A 24,042-nucleotide genomic window follows, 5' to 3' on the forward strand; every position below is an offset into this window, starting at 1 on the left:
ACAGTTCATATTTATAGTTAATGACATAGAACAGCCAGGCACTGTTCTGAGCACGTAGGTACCGTAACTCACGTGTTGCCCGCAATAACACTGTCAGGTAGCTGCTATATTGTCCTCATGCACGAGGAAACTGAGGCACAGCGACGGAATCAACTCAACCCCTCTCACTCCTCTGGACCAACCTGGGTTTCTGTTAGAGCTCCATTTTGATTTTCCTCCTCTCCCAACTCTTCCTGTCTTTCTTCCTCAGTTAACTTTTGTATTTGAGCCTCTCCTTCTGCCTCCTGTTCTCGTCATGTTTGTGTTTCTGTCGGCCTCACTTCCCCTCATTTGTTTAGTGCGCACACACACACACACACACACACACACACACTTCCTAGCCAATCTCTCATCATCCATCAAAGTCAAAAAGGGAACTAGCACTGCGACCAAGCAGTGTGCCATCCATAAAGTGCTAATGCCTCATTCTGGAGGAGGCTGTTAGCCGGCTCGGGACAGGAAACCTGGGGTCAGGGGAGACACGGTCGGAGGACAGGGACCTTAATCCTACTTGTCCTGAATGGGCTTTGGAGAGAAAGAGGCATGGATTGAACTTCAGCGCTCTCGGGAAGGAGCCCAGGAAGGATCTGGAAAACGATAGGGATTCCTTGCAGTCCAGCTCTATTTCTGGCCACCTCCTGGAACATGACAAAGGAGACACAGGATTGATGAAGTTCTCTCTGTACGGCTGACTCAGCCTCTGGCCCCTAAGCGTGAGGCCCCCTTCAGAGCTGAGGGGCAGGGACAGCCTAGGGACAGCTGAAGCCAGAGAAGGAGGCAGGCCGAGGCCCAGGGAGCCGTGAGTCTGACCCAGAGGGATTCCGCGGGGCAGCTGGAGAGAGAGAGTCACTGAGAGAGAGAGAGGGAAGGAACTTCAGTCCTTCCCACTGCATCTTAAAGCCACTCCTTTCCATCTGTCCTCAGGAGGGCGCTGCACAGTGTGTACGAGTGCGGAATGATCGAGGGAGCAGTTCTGTTCGCGTGGAAGGGGCGGAGACTGTACTTGGAAGCCCCTACGTGCTGAGGGGCCAATGTGAAGATGTGCGAAGTACTCACCCTTCTGTCTTGTCAGTGGATCCTTTATCACTTAGCACGGCTGAATTAGCAGGGAAAACATCAAATTAGCCTAAAACTGAGCACAAGAACAGTTGGGTCCAGATCAGCACATTCTGATGAGTTAGCCCAGCAGCTGTAGGTCAAATAAACATCCTACAAACACGAAGCTGATTGACGGACATGCTCCAGATGATGACCGTACTTTTGGATTATGGTGTTTTTACTGACTTTCAAACAGCAGAAATTCTTCCAGGAACAGACTTTGGCCGAAAGGTAGAAATCTAACAAACACATGTACACAAATCAGATGTACATGAAATCCATGGACGGGAGGTGGGATTTTAATGCTTTTTGTGATAATGAACCCAGTAGGAGGTGGGGAGCCTCCCAGGCTTCTGTACTTCGGGGCTTAGGCTTTATGCTATGATTATAATTCATTTTCTTTGATTTCCTCTGTGTAAGCTGGAATGTTCTGGCGAGGCCTTCTTTGGGACCACATGAAAGCTTTAAGGGATGTATAAGTAGAGTTAAAATCCCGTATTGTCTTCCCAATATTGGTTCTGTAAATTCAGATGGCTGAATTGAGAGGTGGAAGGGCACCTGGGGTGGGGACTTGACCCTGTCCCCCTTTCCCTGGGGCAAATTCATTGCTATTGTCTTTGCTGTCAGGACCTCTGAACCCTGGAAGATAATGCTCCTCCCCCTTCCCAGCTTTCTCCTCACTTGGACAGAGGGGGCGGCACTCTGGGAGAGCTTCCTGCTGCCCACCCCCTCCAACCCCCTGGGGGCTCTGCTACATCATTGAGTACTAGGAAGTTACTGAGAAATTCTAACAGCCAGTCTGTGAAAAGTGTTGGGGCCTCCTTCTGTTGGAAAATTACCTCCGATTTGGAGTTTCCTTCTTTTAGGAATCTCCTCTTGGCAAGAAATTTCTTCCTCCTTGGAGAATCCCAATCTAGTGAGAACTCCACTTGGGGCATCTCTAGCAATGGAGAAATCCTAAAGGAAAACCCTTTCTTGGCTTCTTGGTGGGCAGTCCTCCAGGCTGGCTGGGTAAACTGGGGGATGGGAGTGGGAGAGGGTAGAGTGAGGCTTCTCCAATGAAGAGGTCAGGGTTCCTGGAGTTTAGTCCAAAGGCTGATGGTCATGTATCACTATGTTAGATCAATATTATTTGTTTTAAGAAGCTATGTTGGGAAACAGGATAGATGAGACTGGTGGAGAGTGAAAAGACATGTGCGCTGTAGGATTTGGGAGTTCACCTCTCCCTCATGCTTCCTCCTTTTTCTGGTTCCTTCACTCCCCTCCCCTAGGGCAAAAGGTCCCAACTAGAGATCATTTCTGCCCCACTGGAGGCATTTAGCAATGTCTGGTGACATTTTAATGTCACAACTGGAAGAGTGGATGCTGTTGGCACCTGGTGCGTAGACACTAGGGATGCTGTGAAACACCCCTCCGATGAACAGGACACTCCCCCACCACAAAGAAGTATCCAGCCCGGAATGTCATTAGAGTGGAGGTTGAGAAAAACCCGATCTAGGGCAGAGGAGCCCGTTTCTTGGAGGGGTGAGTGGACCCAGGGATCTAGTCTTGGTGAGGGAGCCATTTGTGACTCTTGGCTTGGTGGGCAAAGAAAAAACCATTCTGCCCAGTTCTTAAGCTCCAAAAATTTGAAAGAGTGTGTGTGTGTGGTGTGGGGGGCAGTAAGAATGGGGGTATCTGTGGAGAGCCATTGGGTGGTCCAGATTGGCCTGGTGTGAGGTGGAAGAAGAAAGGATGGAAGTGACATGAACTCGCTCCACCACCTAAAATGGATGAACCTGGACAGTGTAGCCTGTCCTTCCAGAGCAGGGAGAATGGGGGTGCGATCTGAGGGGTACCCCAAAGCTGGCCACCTTGCTATTGTCTGGGCTTCTCTCTCCACAGCTGATCTCAGGGGCAGCATTACTGCAGCCCATTACAGCCCTAACCAGAGACAAATACAGTACCACTAATTTAATTTTATTTACATTTCAGAGTCATTTAGAGGGAATAAATTGAACCAAAGTTGATTGAAAGTGTCCTACAGGACAGGCCCTGAGCTTCCTCAGGCTGCCAGGCTTTGATGAATGATGGCAGTGGCTTCTGCCCAGAGCACAGTCTCCCTGGAAGGCTGGGCAGGAGGCAGAGGAATGAGCGAGGGGGCAGCCCACTCCCTGGAGCCAGAGAGGGGGGTCCAGGCCTTGCTCGCTTCACTGCCTTTCCCAACTCCTTCACCAATTTGTCCTTTCTCCTCTCCAGTTTTCCTCACAGGCCTGGGATGCCTTCCTCCCTCCAATCCATCCTTTAATGCGACGCAAATACAACATGCATGGATTGAGCCCTGGTACCTTGCTAAGTTCTGGGGATAGAGAGACGACCAAGCCACCTTCATGGAATTAGGAGGCAGGGCTCAACTTCCAGTTTCACTAATTAAGGGTTTGGGTGATCAGGACAAGTTATTTAACCTCTTTGGATCTCACTTTCTTCATCTTTTAAATAAGACTAAAGCAGGAAAAATGAAAGTGCTATTTAAAAAAAAAAAAAAGCTAATGTGATCTCGTCTACCTCCTGAGTAGATGGTTCTTTCATTTAGGAAAATACCTGGACAAGTCCTGATGGGCGATATTGGTGGGAAAGAGGAGGTGCTGTGGGTCCAGCCTGGGTGGGGAGACCCAACCTAAGGGGAACTGAATTGCTTTGCATAACATAGTAGGTGTAGTAGGAGGCCAGAAAGGGGGAAGAGAGGAAAGCCTGAAGGGTCTGGAGCTGACAGTGGAAACTGGCTGAAAGCTGACCCCTTTTATTAAAAACATGCTCCTTCTCCTGCCTGAGGAACACGGGTTGGAGCTAAATGTGTCTGGCCTTGTTTCACGGGGGCCTGTACTCTGGAGGTCATCACAGCCCCTCCTTCTATCCAGGCCACTTCATCCAAGTCTGTTCCTTTCCTGTCCCATGTAGGATTTGGAGTTTGTGATCCTTATCGGGGCTGGGCAATGACATGATGGAGAAGGGACCTGGGAGGGACCCACTTGATGACAAAGAATGAGCAGTACAGTTCCTGGCCTTGTGATGGCTAATAGGGAACTTCAGGTTGCTCTCTCCCTGTGTTGTAATTACTCCCAGTTGACTCCAAATCTTCAGTAAAAATCAACACTGTCGTGATGTGTTTGGAACATGTTGAGGGGGTGAAGAAAGAGGGGTGGTGTCCAGTGTAGGGTAGAGTGTTACGATAAGAAGACAGTGGCCAAGGAGCCCAGGGCGAACATTAAGAGCCACGTGAGAGTAGGAAGTGGTGAGTGACACCACCTGAGTGCCTGCTCTGGGGCAGTGTTCTTCTAAGAACAGAGAACACTCCTCTGGGGTGACAGAAGTCAGAATGGTGGTTACTTTTGTGGGGGTACTGGCGAGGAGGGATCTTCTGGGAAGTCAGAGATATTCAGATGTTCAGTATCTTGAGCTAGGTGGTGGTTATACAAGGGTGTATGTGTGTGTGTGTAAATCAAACTGTACATTTAAGGTTGTGCACTTTTCTTGTATGTTAAACCTCAATAACAACAAACAAACAAACAAAAATGAAAGAAGAGCTGTACAACCTTCACTACGTTTGCCCTCATTCCCATTCAGCCCCTGGCAACCACAAATCTACCTTCTGCCTCTGTGAATTTACTTTTTCTTGCTATTTTATACTAATGGAGTCATACAGTATGTGGATTTTTGCATCTTTCACCGACCCTTTTTTTGCGGTTCATTAATGCTGTAGCATGTACAGTGCTTCCTTTTACTGCTGAATCGTATTCCAATGTACGGGTGTATACCATTCATCACTTAATGGACATTTGGGTTGTTTCACTTTGTGGCTGTTATGAATAATGTTGCTATGAACATTTGTCTACAAGTTTTTGCGCAGACATATACTTTCATTTGTCTTGGTGGGTAGATACCTAGGAGTGGAATTGCTGGGTTGTATAGTAAACCTGTTAAGCTATTAAGAAACTGCCAAACTATTTTCCAGGGGGGCTGCACCATTTGATACTCCTACCAGCAATATATTAGGGTTCCAGTTTTCCCACATCCTCCTCACCAGGACTTGTTATTGTCTTTTTGCTTATAGTCATTCTACTGGATGTGGAATGATGGGTCATTGTGGTTTTGATTTGCATTTCCCTAATGACCGATGATGTTGAACATCTTGTCATGTGCTTACAGCTATTCCTATCTTCTTTGGTGAAGTGTCTATTCAAATCCTTTGTCCATTGTTAAGTTGGATCATTTGTCTTTTTATTACTGAGTTTCAAGAATTCTTTATATATTTTGGGTACCAGTTCTTTCTCAAATATTTGGTTTGCAAATATTTTCTCCCAGTCTGTGGCTTGTTTTTTCATTTGTTTGATGGCACCTTTCGAAGAACAACTTTTTATGAACTGCTATTAATGAAACTGACACTGCTCTTGTGTTTAAGCCACTATTATTTGGGTTTTATGTTATAAGCAGAGAAATAACTGATATACTCCTCTTTCCCTGCTCCAGGCAGAATGTGCCATGGGCCATGCAGTGTGTACAGTATACTACAGGAGCACGAAAGAGAAAGTGTAAAATTTCTAAGCGGGACATTGGAGAATGAAGCCTCTTGGGGTAGTTGGCACTTGAGTTAGGAGATGAGTCCGAAGGTTCCTTACGTATCTCATCTGTCAGCTGTGTCTTTAGAGGCCTGTTTCTCTCTCATTCTGGCCAAACGGGGTCCTTTCACTGATTTTTAGGACAAATTCTATTAGTCTCTGTATTTTGTGGAAAAAAGGTGAGGAGTAGACTCCATACACTTTCCTAGTGGAAGAATTGCCACCCCACAGCACAGAGCTTCATAAGCTTCCATTAAATAGGGTTATTCTCCCCAAAAGTTTCTCTCTGGTTGAGCTGCCAATCTGGAAACGTCTCCTGCTGCTCTAAGCCTGGATCCTTTCCCTGGGTTTCTTTTCTGGGATCTCTCCCAGTGGGACTTGTATTGCAAAGTATATCAGTGTGTCCCAGCTGCCACTGCTAACTTCACTCCTTCCTTCCTGCCCAGCAGAGTCCAGGCCGTGTCTCACGGATAATAAATCATTTTGTTCCGGCCATAGCTACTCAGAGTGATTATGAGGCATCTTCCACTTTCCAAATATACCTTCGCTGAATGCCAACCATGTTCCACGCTCTGTGCCAAGCTTTTTTTAAAAATTATTATTATGTCATCTTCATAGCAGTGTTTGGTATTAGTGACCCATTGTACAGGGAACGTAGCCAAGACTCTCAGAGGATAAATGCTCTAAGTCCCACAGGCAGTAGAAGATGGACCTAGGAGGTCAGCCCAGGTCTGTTGGGCTTCAAAGGCCTTCGCTTGACCACTACACATCGACCACCTCTGCAAGCTCCTCTCATGTCCTGGTCTTCAGACTCAGAACCACCTCTAACTCCCTAGGCCCTTCTCACTCCTCTTCGCTGGCCCTTCTGGAGCACTCAGCTTGGAGTCCACTGACCTCAATACCCCTCCCCACTCCATGGCCTGGGAGCTTCCTTAGGCTGAGACTGTGTCACCTGATGAGAACAGGACGCCCCCACCCATAATATCCCAAGAGTAGGCTTTGTGGTGTTTCCTTCTCTGAATCACTCACAGCTCCTGGCAAGATTTTTTTCACTTTTTTTTTGAGGTGGAACATTCATAGAGAGAAGTGCACAAATCATACACACACAGTTAATGAACTTGCACAAACTGAATGCATACATGTAACCAGAACCCAGATCATGAAATAAAATATTACCTCTTACTAGCTCCCCAGAAATCCCTCCAGTATCCACTTCCAGTCATTCCCTGTCCCCTGCAAGGCTAACCATTCTCCCAACTCTCAACAGCATAGATTAGTTGTGTCCGTTTTTGAACTTTATGTAAATGAAGTCATGCATTAGGTATTTTGTGTCTGACTTCTTTTGCTCAACATTATTAGTTTTATGTGAATCATTCATATTGTCACGTGTAGCAGTCATTTGTTAATTCTCATTCTGAGAAGATTTGGGATGAGATGGAAATTAAACATCACACACTGGAATCAGAGACCTGGTCTCAAATCCTGGCTCTACCACTTAAAAATTAAGTCTTTGAGCAGCTAATTTAGCCTTGAGAACTTTGGCTTCCTCATCTGCAGAATGAAAGATAAAATTACTCTTGCATGGTAGTTTGAAAGTTTATATTACTACAATAACCCGTGTGTGTGAAGCACCTACCACCGTTGCTGGTATATAGAAGGTACTAAACAATGGTAGCATTATTATTTATCAATGACTAATTTGCTAAATGATCTCTGCGAAGGAAATAGGACCACAATAGTTCTGAACTGTCAATGTTCACATCCATACCTGTGTGCACAGGTTCACACCTGTGTACACACCTGTACCTGTGTGTACATGCACACACTCCCCCCAGCATGAACACTATGCAGAGTTTTCCTCCCAGCATCTCTTCCAAGAAAGAGACACCAGATGGGATTGGGTCTGCTACATGACTCAGCAGCCCCCACATCAGAAGGTTATAATCATTGAATCCATCATGTGGTGCAGCCCTGGCGAGGGCATGGCTCGTCGTCCTGCCCGATGGGCCGTGGAGGAATGCATCCTCCTCCAGAGCAGAGAGTAGACATGGGCAGGCAGTTGCCAGGCAATGGAGCCAAGAGAACAGATGGCAGCTGCGCAGCCTCCTCCTAGCCCCACTCCCTGGCTGCCAGGGTAGAAACCCAGGCAGCAAGCATGCTGGGGATACCTGCCTCCCTTCACTAGGCCATCCTGCACTCTGTCCTCTTAACAGGCTTTGGAGTAATACAGACCAGGCTGCAATCCTGCCCTGGCCACTCGCTATTAGCTGTATAATTTCAGACAGGATGGATAAGCCTCTCTGAGTACATTTCACAGAACCCTAATTCTCTGATCCTGTTGTAACCTTGACTCTGCTCCCTAACTCCTAACCAGAAGGCAACTAGCCTTGCTTGATTAATTGCAGCCTTAGGAAGAAACCCCTGGGTAATTTTTACCAAATCTACGTACATATAAGGTGTGATCAAAAGATACTATGAATGTTTAAATTAAAAATCATTTACTACAGTAAAAGACACATTGCCATAAATCCTCCTCAAAATAACCCCCTCGTTTAGAATATACTTGTCCCATCATTCTTGCCACTTTCTGAAGCAGTTCTGGAAGTCCTCTTTCGTTGAGTGTCTTTACTTCATCCTCCATCATGATAACGCTCTATGTCATACATTGCTTCTGGTATGGCAATTTCTGTCAAAAAAAAAACAACTTTACAGTATGTCCTCATCCACCTTATTCACTGGATCTGGCACCATGTGACTTCTGGCTCTTCTCCAAAGTCAAAATGACCATGAAAGGTAAACGTTTTGAATCGATTCAGGACGTAAAGGCAGCCTTGACAGTGCAACTAAAGACACTCACGAAAGAGGACTTCCAGAACTGCTTCAGAAAGTGGCAAGAACGATGGGATAAGTGTGTTTGAAGTGAGGGGGAAGATTTTGAGGGGGATTAAAGGCAATGTGTCTTTTACTGTAATAAATTGTTTTTAATTTAAACATTCACCGTATCTTTTTTTTTTTTTTTTACTGTCTACAACATTTGTTTATTTATCAAGAGAAACTATCCTTTAGCCCAAATATGCATGTTTCATAGTTCAGGAACACAGGTCAGCGACAAACTTCCATGGAAGTCAAAGAAATTCTTTACACTCCGAAATCACTTTGCACTCTGAAAGATACCAGCCTTCCTCATCTCCTCAAAATCTTTCATGGAATCATAATTTCTGTAGAAATCTGCATATGCCTTCTTCCTTGGTTCAGCCACAGCAAACTTATAGAAAGCTGCAACCCCCAGAGAAACAAGGACTGCTCCAACAATATGAAATCGCAGACGCTTGGCCAGAAGGCCACGCATCTGAGGTTTCGCCAAAGCACTGGAAGACATGGTAGCTATTTTCTCCCTTAATACCAACGTCCTTCCAGTTCACTGTATCTTTTGATCAGACCTCGTATACGCACTGTCTCCACTATGGCAGACACTCAGTGCTCCATCAATACCCCTCTGGCCTTACCACTTCAGAGGAATTTCCAATGGCCTGTCTCTGCATCTCTTTGCCTCAGGACTTTCTCTGAAATCAGGGAAGGGTGTTCTGCCAGCAAAAGGCAGGCTGAAGTGCTGTGAATAGCCATCACCTATGAACAGACCTGCATGTACAAATACTCAGTCCCTCCACCCTTCAGCTGGAATAACTTCAAGATGTGATTTGGCACAGTCCTCACAGGACTAGTCACTGAGCTCTAGTCCCTCCCAGTGACATCTGGCTTCACGACACACCCTTATTCCTAGAAGGTTCTCTGCACCTCCTGGTCCTTGTTTCAGGGTCAGCTCTGGCGGGAGGGGGAGAAGAAATCCAAACTAAGACACCAGCCTTTGCCTTTTGATCGCATCCTGGACATCTCCACCTCTTCCCCGTTCATAACCGTTTCCTTAGCCACCGGTTCCTCTCAGTGTTCTAAATACCTACTCCTGACTCCCCGGCGCAATCCCTCCAACAAGTACCCTTGGTTCTTCCCATTGGGTCAGTTCTTAGAGCTCAGCCTGGCCATTCACTCCTAGATATTATATCAACCTGAGCCAAAGACTTGATGGGAAGCTTTAGGCCAGTCCCTAGGTGCTGACAGAACTATAGGGCCACACCTCCTGTCACGAAATCGGGAAGTCTGAGAACTATGTCCTGGGTGATTCATCTCAGGGAGCTCAGGCTGGCACCAAGCCCAAGGGCGTGGGCTGGGCTGACCCATGGAGGCCTTGGCCATTTGCCTCAGAGCTGAGACTATCTGCCCGACAAGAGGGAGGTTTGGGCAGGTTGAGGGGCTGGGCTTCCTTTCAGCGCTTGCCCCCCATGTCCTGCAATGTCCTACCTTTCCCCCTTTAATTCTCTCCTTTGCTTTTTTACCTCTCAGCAGTAACTAGAGGCCTTAAGAAAAAAGTGCCCAAGTGGGCAATTCAAACATTAGCTAAAATTAATCCACATAGTTCTCCTGCATTTTAGACTCTTGAAAATCAAAAGCCTAGATCCAATTAAGAGACAAATGAAAGAGAAGTAGTATTCAGTACATATGACAAAGGTTAATATTCTCAATATCAACCTAACTATCTTAAACTACATAAGAAAAGAAAAAATCTAATGTAGAAAAATGGACAAAGGACATAAACAGATAATACAAATAGATAATGCACACAAATATAAATCCAAATTCAAAATCCACACAAAAATCAATTCAAATAAATCCAAATCTAAATTTTGTGAGAAGAGACCTCATCAATAACCAAAACAATGCAAATTAAAACATCCATTAGATGCCATATTTTATCTTGCACATTGGCAATGATTAGAAAGAGTAATGATATCCCCGCGCTGCTGAGGTGTGGGGAAATCTGCCTTCTCATTCAGGGTTGGAGTGAGTGTAAACTGGTTCAACCTTTGTGGAGAAAAGTTTGGCCATACATAACAAATGTGAAATGGTATTGTAATTATTTCTAAAAAATTTATCCAAGACATTAACAGGACAGATGGACAAATATTCATTGTAAAAATTTTTATGAAAGTGGAAAGCTGGACTTCATTGTTCTTTAAGACATTTCAAAAAAAAAAACATTTTAATTGCCTTTTTATCCAGCACTAGAGGATAAGCACCTCTAGAATAGGGAAATTTATCTGTCTCATTTACCACTGTATCCTTAATGCCTAAAACAGTGCCTAACACATAGTATCTGTTGATTGAATAAATGAATGAATGATAAGATAAATTAATCAAGAGGGGAGTCATTACATGGTTCACCCATTCACCCATACAGTAGAGTGGCCAGCAGCCATTAAAAAGAAACAAATAATAATAATAGTGAATGTTTGTGGAGTTTCTACTACTTGCCACATGCCCTGTTAAGATTTCCTCATGGATTATATGAGTCAATCCTCACAATAAACCTATGACATAAGTAGATACTATTGTGCTTAGCCAGGACTTTTCTCATTGAGACATACCGAAATCTAACTCAAATTAGATTAGGAAAGAAATTATTGGTCCATGTAACCGAAAAGTCCAGAGGGGAGTTCTGGCTTCAGACTTAGTTGGATTCAAAGATTCAGGCAATGGCTTGATGATTAGTTTCTCTCTCTCCATCTCTTTTTCCTTTAGGTTGACTTGATCCCCAGGTAGTCTGGCTCCACATGGAGGGTCCCTTCGTAGCTCCGAGCTTACATGGGCCTAAGGATACTTGACCTCAGAAGGCAAAGTTGAATTCCTGAGCCAGCTGAATTCCTGTGGCCAGAGAATAGGGCTCCCTGACTGAACCTAGTTAGTGCATGAATCTCTGAGGAGACCTAGGAGCAGAAGAAGTGGGACCACCAAAGCGAAACTGGGCAATTGAAAAGCATAGCCCATACAGGTGCCTCCTGTTACACATGAGGAAACTGAGGTACAGAGAGGCTCAGTAACTTCCCTAAAGTCTCAGAGCTAGTAGGTGGTCGAAGCCAGATTTGAACTCAGGTAGCTTGACTTTGGAGCCCATGATTTTCCTGTGATGGTTAATTTTATGTCAACTTGACTCGGCATGGAGTGCCCTGATGTTTGGTTAAACATTCTGGGTATGTCTGTGAGACTGTTTTTGGATGAGATCAACATTTGAATCAACAGATTGAGTAAAACAGATTGCCCTTCCCAATATGGGCAGACCTGTTACAGGCATGAGTAGATCAAAGGATTGGGCAAGAGAGGATTTGCTCTCTGCCTGATGATCTTCCCGCTGGGACATCAGTCTTCTCCATCGGGACTGAAACTTATATTATCAACTCTCCTGGTTCTCAGGCCTTTGGACTACAGATCTTGGGACATCTCTGTCTCTGTAATTGCATGAGCCAATTCCTTTTAATAAATCATATATATACTAGGGGTGTCAAAAAATGTATACTCATGACTTGTATTCATCTTTTGTTATTGGTATATATTGAGCATTACAATTTTAATAGTTTTTTCCTTTCTTAAAACATGTATACATTTTTGTTTGGCACCGTCTGTATTTATCTGGAGAAACCTGACTAATACATTTAGCTACAAAGCTATGCAAAGCTATATGCATAGATATGGAAGATATCCATGACACATTTCTAGGTTAAAAATAATCAGCTAGCGTATGCTATGTGTTGAATTATCCCATTTATATGACCATATATAAATGAAAAGCCTGGAGGGCTATATACCGAACTGTTAACAAGGGGTATCTCAGGGTGGTGGTATTCGGGAGGATTTTTGCTTTATTACTGGAAGTTTTTTCCAAAGGTCAAGTATTTCTGAGAAAAACAATATTTCCATTCTTCAAAAGAAATTTAGAAGTCAGTAAAATCAAATTTCACACTATGATGGGTGTGAGTAGCAGGGAAATCAGCAATTGCTTCATGAACGTGAGAACATGGAACGTGAAATGGCAGCATTTTCTCCTTTCCTCCCTTCCCCATCGTACTCTTCATTTTATTTAACTTATTTTTAGTTTCCTGTGAAGGGCTGGAGAGGGTATGCTTGGTTGCTCTTCTTTTCCCTTGGCTCTGAGTTTATCCATGCCAACTGGATGGCAAGTGACTAAAAGAATCAACTGCACATCATAAAAATCAAGGGCCAGAAGGAACCTGAGAAAGTCTGGTTCAGCGACTTTAAAAAAAAAAGGTTTTTTTTCCTCCTTTGGAAAACCACACCCAAGTGAAGGAAAAGAGCAGAAAACAGAATTCTTGCTCGGAGAACATGGTTTGAAGCCGCTCATCTAATTTAACCTGATCATTTTGCAGAAGGGTCTTAGGTCTTCTGCTCTTAGCTGACTGTAGCACACTTTCCTGAGTCTATACAGGTAGCTTGGATTGTATCTTTTCTGGACTGTCAGAGGCTGAGGAGCACCTGAATCAGGTAACAGGACAAGTTGTGACTGGGCAGGGTCTCTGTGTCCTGCACAGAGGAGAGATGCCCCACTTTCTCTTCCTTGGAAGCCCAAGGCTCTTTACTTTTTTAGGATTAATGCAACTGGCTCCCATTGTCCCCAGGGGTCCAGGGGCTATAGAGTTCTCTGTCCCCTGGAGTGGGTCAGGGTCAAGGGACACAAGAAAGAAGAGCTGGAGAAAATAACTCAGCAGCAAGGCAAGGAGCTCGTAGAATTAGGGTTGGGATTAGGTTGTTTGAAATCTAGGATTACATTTTACAGATAATATTAGGATTAGGATTCGTACTGAGGCTAGAGTTTGGATTGGACATTGGGGCTAATACCATGTTAGAATGAACTATAATAGTGAAAGGGTTTGAACTAGGAATTAGAGTTGTGGGGTAAGGGCTAGAATCAGAGTTGGAGAACCTTCTGCTCTCTCTTGGGTTTCTCTACAAGCTCATCCTTTTCACTTATATCTTCCAGGGCTAAGGTCTTTGGACTCAGTATTACCAAGAAAGGATCCCTTGTTAGCCCCTGACTTGCGTCATACCTGGCTCTTTCCTATACAACTTCAGTTGCTACTTCAGGAGCTGTGACTGCTGAAGCATTAATATTATCCTTTACTAGACCCTACTGAGCTCCTTTTGGGTTGGTGGTCATTGCAAACTACCCCCAAGAGTCATATTACAGGTTCATCTGGAATGTAATCCATGTTAGAAAAAAGTCAAGCCAATTATGACAAAAGCACTTCTGCCAATTATCTCACACTTTGGTCTCCTAATTTGATGATGCACTGACATTTTATGTCCTCTTTGAGCTTTCAGCCAACTAAGTGGACGTTATAGGAATTGGTTCAAGGGCTTCTCAGATAGAAACCTTGGGAACTAAGAGTGAAGAGTTAGTTGGCTACAAACATAAGAGGAAGCAGATGAACACTGGGTCTCATGTTGTACAACTACAGTGTGATGAAAAAGCTCACAGTGAGTTTCAGTCTTTCTGGAGAGTGGTGGTGGAGACATTCCTCCAGGATAGTCTGATTAGGATGCCAATTCATATATGGATGTCACACTGATTAACAAATTATTGTGCCTTTTTATTTATTCAACAAATGTTTATTAATGCCTTACCAAATGTGCCCTGGGCATTGTGTATATAGCGGTGAACTAGACAGACATGATCTTTGGAGAGGAGACACACAAATAAATAAACTGTGATAGGTATTACAAAGGAAAATGGTGCTATAGAAGGTAAACATGGGGCAATAACTTTAATTGGGGGTGGGGGAAGCAGTCAGTGAAGACGTCTTTGAGGGAGTGCCATTTAAATTTAGGCCTGAAATAGTTTAAGTAGGACTTAGTTTGTTGGAAAATTCTTGAATGTGTCCATTGTTCTTTAGGCTTTTGAATTTCAGGCTGCAATTTATTCATTTTTTGGTGGTAGACACCTTTTGGAATTGTTGCCAAGAATCTAACCTTTGATAATTGCAGGCTACAAGGCTAGCTCTCTGGCAGCCATGTTTGCATTACAAAACAAAGAGCCTTGACCAGGTACTGCTCCACTGGCTAAGGGCAACTGTACCAAGAAAGGACAACCTGACATAAGCTAGACCAATAAGGTTCTTTCTCCTGGGACCTGGGACTCATAGATACGAATTAATCTCTGCTGGTTCTTGAAGTAAGGCTAGGTAAGCTTGGACAGTCATGTTTTATCTTCCCAGAGAAGCAGTGAAAGCAGGTCTGCAGAAAAGAATAAAGTGGCTCTGCAGAGAGAAGTAGAGATAGAAGAACATTTGATCATAGAGAAAGAGATAATGAAGGAATAAATACATGGCTTCCTGTTGATATTTTGATCTTTGTTCCAGTCCTTTATGATTATTTCCTTCAATAATTTTTCTTTTTTTCACATGGAGAAGTTTCAGTGAGAAGTTGCATGGAGAAGTTTCTGTTACTTGCTGACCAAAAAGTTTTGACTAAGGGTGGCTTTTATCAGATTTGCTCTTCTGCTCAGCAAACACGGACTGAGTCTGCTTCAATCTCATAGAGATTTGTGGTCCCCACAAGTCCACCGAGAATGCACAAACAGAATGGTATATATACAAATAAAATACTAACATCTGTTAGTAAAATTAATCTAGGTAATACCCTCTAAGGCTCTTGTATCCACTGGGTTGGGGCTGCAGAGCAGCTATTTCTAAGAGCCAGTTCTTTTGGAGCTAGGTTTTGTGAGAAGAGACAAACATGCAAATTTCCTGGTCCTATAATGGAAGTTAATGTGCGCAGAGGAAGGAGGGACCAATTGTGCTTTGTCAGAGTATGTCAGGCATTGAAGGGGTAACGTGTTTGAAGTAGCAGTGTGCTGGGCAAGAGAGAAAGGGTAGTTCGGGCAGAGGGGAATAGGAGGGTAAGGCCTTAGGAAATACTGGGTACGCCATAAATGCTTGTAGACAAGTAGTTTTTAAGATGACAATCATGGTTTATATTAAAATTTCCTTTTGGTTTTAGGGTTTCCTTTTCCATATATAAAAGAAAATCATCAAGATGACAACAGAGTCCACTTAATCCCAGTCTGTTAAACTCATAGGCTGTAAGTCTGCCACCAACATGGCGATTTTATGTCAGTTTAAGTCAAGATTTAAATCCACAAAGTTGAAACTAAATATTACACAAAATAAATCAGCACTTGCATTTGGGGATGAGTTGGTTTTAAATGGCCTGATTTTTGTAATCATTATCTTCATCATCAACAGCATATTTAGGACCATGTTAAACTAAACGTGATTCTTGCTCTTTAGAGGCCAAAAGATGTGATATCAACGTTAACAAGTCCAGAGCATGGACACACAGAATGGCATATACAGAAATAAAAAAACACACAACACATTTCGTAATAAAATTAATCTAGGCAATACCCTTTGAGGCTCTGGTATCCCCACCCGGTCGGGGGTACACAGCAGCAATTTGGAGGAGCCAGGAAGCCCATAATGGCATCAGCTGTGGGTCAACTCTCCAGGTCTGGTAGCCGTTCCCTCCGTGTTGAAATTAGTCACCAACAGTCGCCTTCTGCTCGTTTGGCTGGAGCTCAGAATGAATTCAGAATCCAAGACAAGGAGCACTAAATGACTCATTTTTTAGTGCTTCAAACTTCTTTGATCTCTTATCAATTTCCATTACTGATTCGGTCATAGCTCCTTTTTAAAAACCAACCATGTCCACTCTAGGAGGAAGAGCGGTTCTCCTAGCTTAGGCATAGGTCGTGGATTTATGTCTCCGAGGTTGGGGTACCGATACGGGAGGAGGGGCACGGAACCTGTCCCGGACACTACCTCCCCTCCCCCCGCCCTTGGTGAGGCGGGGGGAGGGGAGGGGCATTTCCCTTAAGTTCATTATTGCCAAGAGGAGACAAGTGCCACGGGTGGAACTGGAAGAGTGGGACGGTTATGGGGAGACTGGAAAGAGATTCCCAGGGGGTTGGCAATTTGTGGAGAAATGTTCCCCGGTATCGCCCAGGACCAAGAAGGGCAGGTTCAGAGACCTCTCTGGTAGCCAAAGACCCGACGGCCCCGGGAAGACCGAGACCCACTTCCGGGTGTGGAAGCATTCCCTCCTAGTACCCTGTTACGGCGTCTCCCGGCGCATGCGCTACGCTCGGCCGCCGCTGTGGGACTGGCCCAATTTACCCTAAACAACTAATCTGCTCCTCCCCCTCCCGCTTGGGGCGTACCATTAACGTTTGGGGGGAGGCAACGCGCCCCCGAATACTTAGTAGTCTGTTTTCCCTTCTTCAGACGGGTGGGGGAAGATAAGTTCGCTTCAGATTTCAAAAGTTCCAAGAATACAAAAGCCTCAAAGGCCGGTCGCCGAGTGATAGCCCGCCGCTCTCGGTTTGCTTACAGCCCCATACTCTTCCTTTGAGGCGCTGAACAAAGTGGCACGCCCGGATCCCAGCTGATCAGCTGCTGGGCTTTGGCGGCGGCTCCCCCGGGCGAGACCATTGTGACTCCTTAGGAGGGGTGCATAAGGAGGGGAGGGGGCGGAGCGGCCATTGTCCGGTCATTGCAGCCTCCGGGGGAGGGGAAGGCGAACGGGCCCTGGGGCTTCACTGCGGCCGCTGCTACGCCAGAGCCGGCGGGGGCCTCAGGTCCTTACCAGCGCCGCCGCACGGGACATCGCTCTGGCTGGGAGCGGCGGTGGGAGCTGCCGAGAGCGCCGGGTCTCCCTCCTCCCCAGCGGTCCTCGGTTCACCCGCACGCCCCTCCTCCTCTACTCCGCTGCCTCTCCTCTCCGCGCCTCCCCCGGCACCCCCCGTCTCCGCAGGCCGAGTGGTGCGGCCCGCCTCCAGCTGACCGGCCTGGAATCCCGGCTCGGAGCCCCGGACTCGCGCCCGCCCGCGCGCCCGCTCCCTCCCCCTCCCCCCGCCCCGAGCCCCCTGCCGTCGCCGCCGCCGCCGCCTCCTTCGAGCGGGGCCCAGGCCCAGCCGCCGCCACCGCTGCCGCCGCCGAGCTCCGCCGCCGCCGCCGCCGCCGCCGAGCACCATGGGAGACGCCGGGAGCGAGCGCAGCAAAGCGCCCAGTCTGCCGCCTCGCTGTCCCTGCGGCTTCTGGGGGTAAGTGCCGACGGGGTGGGGGCGGGGGTCGGGGGCTCGGGCGCCCGGGCTTTCTGGGCAGGCCTCGGGGCCCTGGAAGGCCCGAACCCTGGGGGCTGGGCCCCAGCCGGGCCTACGAGGAGGGGGCAGGGGCCGAGTCCCAGGGAGGGGCACCGGGTGGGGAATGGGGGTGGGCCCAGAAGGCGCTGCCCTGGGTGCGCTGCCACCCTCTGGGACTCGCCTGCCCGAGGCTCGGGCCAACCCGGGCCACCAGGGCCACGGGATTGGGGGGCAGGGCACAGGGGAGGGATGAGGGGGCGGCGTTGGCACCTCCGGTGGAGCTGGGATAACCCCCCTTCCTTGACGTGTGGAGGCCAGCCCTTCGTCCCCCACCCTTTGGTGTATGAATTGGTGCCCAGGCACCAGAAGGGTATTTCCTCTGACTTTTTAACCTCCCCTCCTCCCTCTCCCCCAGAGACTTGCATCATCACTTCCTAAATGATATCCCAGTGCCCCATTTGCTTTTAGGAAGCTGTTCACACGTCACCCATTTTTAAAAATCGAGCCCAGAATCCAGGGGGTGGGGGAGGTAAAGTTACAAGACTGTTGAGGTCTCACCTTTATTTAAAACACATTTCAGGAGATCTGTAAAATTTCTTTGTCAAAAAACAAGCAAACAAACAAACAATAAAAAACAACACTCAGTCAGTCTGGCTTGGGAACGTGAGAGCCAATTTGCTTAATTGGCTCAAATTTCCTTCTCCCCCCATTTTTTTTTTAAAGATAAAAATATTCATATTGGCCAGCCTATCTTATTACTTGGCCATCCTGTGTTAGAACGGGAAAATATGAGGTGGGAAATCAACTTTCTTACCTATAGTTAGTTTAAATTCTCCTTGCAACACTTTGAGTTTCTTAGATTGCCTCCTCTCTTATCTAACAGGTGCCTCCAACATACCTTATGATTCTAGTTCTATTCTAAGGAAACTAGAGACTTTGAAGGCCAACTTTTGTGATTGAGACCTTTTTTCTTTTTATCTTTTTGTTTTCCACCTGCTCGGTATATTTGGAGGTGCATAGAGGCAGTAAGGAAATGACTATTTCTGCCGAGAACATCTTGGGAAGATGTATTGAAGTACTTTACCTTTGCAATCTTTCAGCTAGATCTCAGGAATGTTAAGGTAGAAACGAAGGCTGTGATTTTTGGAGTGCTGAGAAAGATTAGAAAGTAGATCTTAGTGTAGAGTTTTTTTGTGGAATTTGTGAAATCCAAAGGTTATGAGAAAGACATAGAATCTCATTTTCTCATCTTTCTGCCTTTATTAAAAATCTCTGGGTGGAAGGACATTAGTAAAAATAAGGTATGGCATTACCAAAAGTTCTGAAAATGTGAAAATATTTTAGGTTTTATAGTCTTTGCTTCGTTGTGATTTGAAAATAATTGGGTTATCTGCTAAGTGCTGTCTTGGACAATCTAATTCCAAGAATCTTATGAAGTAGGAGCTATTATCTCTTTATAGATTGGAAACTGAGACTTAGGGTGAATAACTTGCCTCTTCCATACAGAGTTGAGGGTGGAGCTGGTGAGCTCTTTAGAGTGCTTAGTACCATCCTGTTTATGACATCAGTCTGCAGCCCTGGAGAAATCTGCTGTCACAAGCCTCAGATTGTAACTCATAAGAAGACATGTGGCTCAAAGAAAAGTAGCTGCCAGTGGCAACTAATGGCTAAGATGTATCAGAGTCCTGTTTCCTGGCACCATGTTTATGTCCTTGGGACCATTATCATGAGTGGAACCCTTATTGACCCATATCAAGACAGAACTAAGGAATTGGAATAGCCTTTTACCTTTAGCCAGCAAGTTCTGAGTAATGCCAAGAGTTTGTGGTAGTAGCAGGCAGAGAGGGGTAGTTACCCTGATGACATACTTGACCTATAAGCATCCAGAGCTGCTTTTTTGATACTTTTAGCCTGGCACTTTTTATGAACTGCAATTTGCCTAACAGGAATAGTGACCATAAAACTAATATTTTCATGGTAAAAAAGTGTTTGTGTTTTTTAATGTGTAATGTTTTTACCTTTCCTAAAGGTACTCGTAGGCACATATGTAGTTTGCATTTTATACCAAAGTATAATGAAATTGCTGCCTAATTTCCATTGTATCATAACTGATTGCGAACATGTTTTCTTTATTGCATGAGTAACAATCATGTTATATAATTAAGTAAACTTAGAATATATTCAACAAATTTTTGAGTGCCTCTGATATAGTGACGGTCAAGGGGGCCCTGACTCCATCCTCTGGGAGCAGGGGGCGTGGAGAAGTAAAGTGACAGTTACTGTAAAGTGGATTAGGAGAGGTACAGGATATGATGGGAGGGGCATCTACCCGGGCTGATACTGAAGGTAGAGCAAGATCGCCTGGAGGAGGTGACACCAGCCTAGACCTGCAGGAGAGAATGGAAGTAGGTAGGGAGAAGAGTCTTTCAGGCATGGGTAAAGGCCTGGATGTGAGAGAGAGAGAGCATTACATTTGAGGAAATGAAAGTTTATTGGGGTCCATAGGTAGATTATGAAGGGGGAATCTCCTAAAGATGAGATGAAGCTTAGATGGTGAGAGCAATTGGTGATGCAGGGCCCCATGGGTAATGCTTAGGACTTTTATTCTGAGTGCTTGTATCCTGGGGCGCTATTGAAGAACCAACCTTGAGTGGGCAGTGATGTGATTTCCTTTAATGTGAAAGATTATTGGATCATCTTGAGTGTGGCCTGGGGGTGTGGGGACGATTGTGTGTGTCTGTATGAATATGGTATATGTAGGTATGTTTGTAGGGTGTTGCCAGAGGTACAGAAGGTTTGTCAGAAGGCGTAATCCAGCCCAGTGATGCCAGGGAGAATGGAGAAAGATAGGTAGATAAGTGTGAAAGCCATTCAGGAGAGGTACCCTTTGCCTTTTCTCTTCATGAAAACAAAGATGAGTTTAAAAACTTTAGTTAGCATTGTGCTCTGTGGAAGCTGTCGATCTGTAGTCAGCTAGCCACGGCCCACACCCAGCCATTTGCAGAGGAGCCTCAGCCGAGTGTCTTGGCACCAGCAGACTAAAGGCATTTCCTTTAGGATGGCGCTTTGCTCTAATGACTTAGGTTGTAGGACTTAACTGTCTAGCATTGTCCAGTCAGAATACCAATCAGCAGGGTTTAGTTAAATGAGAGAGCTGAGGTCTTTTTCCTGGGAATGCAATTAGACAGGAGAATGCCAAGAGGGGCATACGATGCAAATGTGTTAGTGCTTAGAATACAGTCTCCAGTTCTCTCCCTCTTGGTTTATATCGTGTAATTGTGTGCAAGTAACTAAGTTACCGTTTTGTAGAGACACGTCTCTCCATTGGGAAACTTTGCTACCTTGGAAATTGTTGAAGATATACCGATTTATAAACTTGGAAATTGTATACTACATACAATGTTTTTAGGGTTAATGACCATAAACAGTTTTTTTCCCTGATACAAGGACTTAAAACTTTTAGTGAAATATGAACACTTCCTTGACTTATTTTAGGAAATCAGTAATCATGCAAAATACATACTAATTTATAATTGTCAAATCTGAAATGACATAGTCAATTAGTACATTTTCTTTTGTTGAAGTACATACATACGCAAAAGCACTTTTAAACTATACAGATAAAAGTGTTACTACTTGAAGCTACATTTTGAATTGTTTAGACATTTAGAATGTCCTGAAGCATGTAGCTTTTTCACAGATATATTCAAAAGTTGTTGAAAAAGCAGACCTGGAATATTATAAAAAGACAGGCAAAAAGACTAAGACAATAAGACTATACTGAGTGTATTTTAGGGTAATAGAAAGGATAATTAGGTTGGATAGAGAAAGGTGGACCCCCCGTTCTGCTTATTTAGTATAAAAATGCAATTACTAATAATTTACTTTTGCAATTGGAGAAACTATCACAGTGTAATACGAAAACTTTGGGAAATACAATTTCTTTCATAAGTTAAGTTTAGAGTAGACATAAATATTCAGTTTGCTATTTAGGGAATAATGGAGTATTTAAATACAGGACTTACTGGGTAAACTATTCACTGTTTTGATTAAAAAAAGAGAAGCCTTTCTAATTGATCATGTCATAAATATTGCATAGGTACATCTCTTTAGGGAAATAGATTTTATTGGTATTTCATTTTTGTGATCTGTCCTGTTGAAGAATTTTACTTACCAACTAGATCTGCTAGATAATAGATGTATTTTAAATAAAGATGGGGTCACACAGAGATCAAGGGTAATTGCACAAAATAAATTCCATTCCTGACATGGTTATTAATTGAAAGTTGATTGAACATATAACATGATTTGTTTTATTCCATTTTACTTTGGACAATCACAAGATAACTGCTAGTTATCTAATATATCTAAATATTCCCTCCCTCCCTCCTCCTTTCTTCCTCTCCCTTCCTTCTTCCCTCCTTCTCCCCCCTTCTGTCTTCTCCCTTCCTGCCCTTCCCTCCCTCCACCCTTTCTTTCTTTTTTTTCCCCTGAGCCCATTCTTTTGGGAATTGACGTAGATGTCTGTTTCTGCCCCTTGGGGAGTCACCTGGCCAGTGCCTGTGGCTCCCAGCAGTGTGTGGCCAGCACACTCATTCTGATTCTTCAGTCTGTCTGTCTCCCAGTTGGAGTATGTTCACACCTGGGCTTTCAGGTTCATGTCAGCACAACATGAATCACTAGTTAATCAGTAGAATGTTCATTCCAGTGATGTCACTAATTATCCCTTGTTATAAACCCCCCATAAAACAGTCTCTTAAAACAGCTTATTTGCGCAGTTTTTTGTTTGCATCTTTGAGTATTGTGTGCATCTGAAATACATGATTTAAATGAAGTATGTTTATCTACTTGCCCCGCTTTTCTGATTACATTTGAGGTGTCCAGAAAATATGAAATTTGCCCTTTCTGTGTAATGGAACACAAGGAGATAATTTTTTTTTTTTTTAAAGAAAACATGTTCTTTGTTTACATTGCTTTGAGGCAATAGCTTTTTAGAGTTACATCCAGTTAACATGTAGGCCATGTGGCTCTTCTGGTATTACCCTCCCCATTCACCCTTCTCCTTTCCTTCTCTTAAGTATAGGGAGAACCCTATACTTAAGTTGTACTGAAAAGTTTTGAGGACAAATCTTTTTATAACCCTAAATGGTATTAAAGTTAACATTTGTTTTCACAAATTAACCTTTTCCTAGCTGGAAAAATCAGAGGGTTAAGAATTCTTTGAAATGAATAAAGTCCTAAAAAAAAAAAATCTCCATGTGTTAAATATTATTTGCTGAGAACAGAGTGAAACTAATATAATTTAGATTTTTTTATTAGGTCGTAAGGAGGTTGTGTCTGTGCAAAGTTACGCAAGGTGTTAAAATCCTACAGTAATCTTGGAGTAAGATTGAGGTTAAACATTTATTTTTGAAGAAAGGTTAAGTTTGGTATCTCAACAAAGTTACATATAGGAAGTGACTGGTCACAACCCAACACTTGGGTTAATTTTAATGAAATACTTAGAATGTCGTCCAGATTCAGGGTTGTTGAATGTTGTGGGACCTTGTGTTAAGTAGTAGTTTGTAAAAAAGGCCTTCATTCCAGTTGGTGGATGACACTGATGTCACTCAGTTCTTCTAGGGGATTTGAAACAGGGTGGTCCTGCTCTGGGCTGGGTCCCTAGATGACAAGATTATATTGCTGAAGGAGATATTTAGACATAAGACATTTCCTATATGTGGTATTAGGTAGGTGCAGAAGTAATTGCGGTTTCAAAGGTTAAACATAATTGCAAAAACCGCAATTACTTTTGCACCAGCCTAATAAATGCAGAAGAGAGGTTAAGCAACTTTATTTGAAGTGTTTAATAACCAGAATCTAAGACCCTGTTCTAGAATTGTGCTGTCCAGTATAGTAGTTACTGGCTACATGTAGCAATTTCAATTCATACTAATTAAAATGAAATAAAATGAAACATTCCGTTCTTGAGTCACATTAGCCACAGTTTAAGTACTCACTTGCTCAAGAACTAGTGACTAGCCTATTGGGGAACACAAATATAGAATAATACTTCATCGTCCTAGAAAGTTCTGTGGGACAGTGCTGTTGTAGGGTGTTGACTAAATAGGCAGCCAGGATTTTCAAGTCTAGTTTCTTTTTTCTTTCCAGTTTTATTGAGATACAATTGACATTCAAGCTTATTTTCTTGTGAGTTTTCCAGATCTCTGTTTTCTCATATTCTGAAAATAAGGGTTTTATCTAATTTAGCTCTAAGTTTCTTTCCAG

At 44.3% G+C, this 24,042-nt stretch overlaps 2 protein-coding genes across 4 annotated transcripts in view; one reads left to right on the forward strand and one right to left on the reverse strand.

The window, feature by feature from the left end:
• Positions 1-1,291: 1,291 nt before the first annotated feature.
• The window catches only part of ZFAND3 (zinc finger AN1-type containing 3), a 314,249-nt gene continuing 291,498 nt past the window's right edge, over positions 1,292-24,042 (forward strand). The window contains exon 1 of one of the 3 annotated variants that reach the window (XM_033099911.1): positions 1,292-1,368. In XM_033099911.1, the coding sequence (XP_032955802.1) occupies positions 1,307-1,368 (62 nt within the window). In that variant the 5' untranslated portion in view covers positions 1,292-1,306. Of the gene's footprint in view, positions 1,369-17,570; positions 17,737-24,042 lie in introns of those variants that run through there. The other 2 variants (XM_033099924.1, XM_033099906.1) reach the window with 2 other exon arrangements.
• Positions 8,750-9,139, reverse strand: LOC117018742 (cytochrome c oxidase subunit 6C). Its single transcript, XM_033099938.1, has one exon. The coding sequence runs from the start codon at positions 9,109-9,111 to the stop codon at positions 8,884-8,886; it is 228 nt and encodes a 75-aa protein (XP_032955829.1). The 5' UTR covers positions 9,112-9,139; the 3' UTR covers positions 8,750-8,883.

This window comes from Rhinolophus ferrumequinum, chromosome 3 (genome assembly GCF_004115265.2).
Source record: "Rhinolophus ferrumequinum isolate MPI-CBG mRhiFer1 chromosome 3, mRhiFer1_v1.p, whole genome shotgun sequence".
In the NCBI taxonomy this organism is placed as follows: Eukaryota; Metazoa; Chordata; class Mammalia; order Chiroptera; family Rhinolophidae; genus Rhinolophus; species Rhinolophus ferrumequinum.

What these genes read in the sequence shown, in the direction of transcription:
- LOC117018742 (XM_033099938.1), bottom strand. Translation starts at nt 9,111, where the DNA reads ATGTCTTCCAGTGCTTTGGCGAAACCTCAGATGCGTGGCCTTCTGGCC.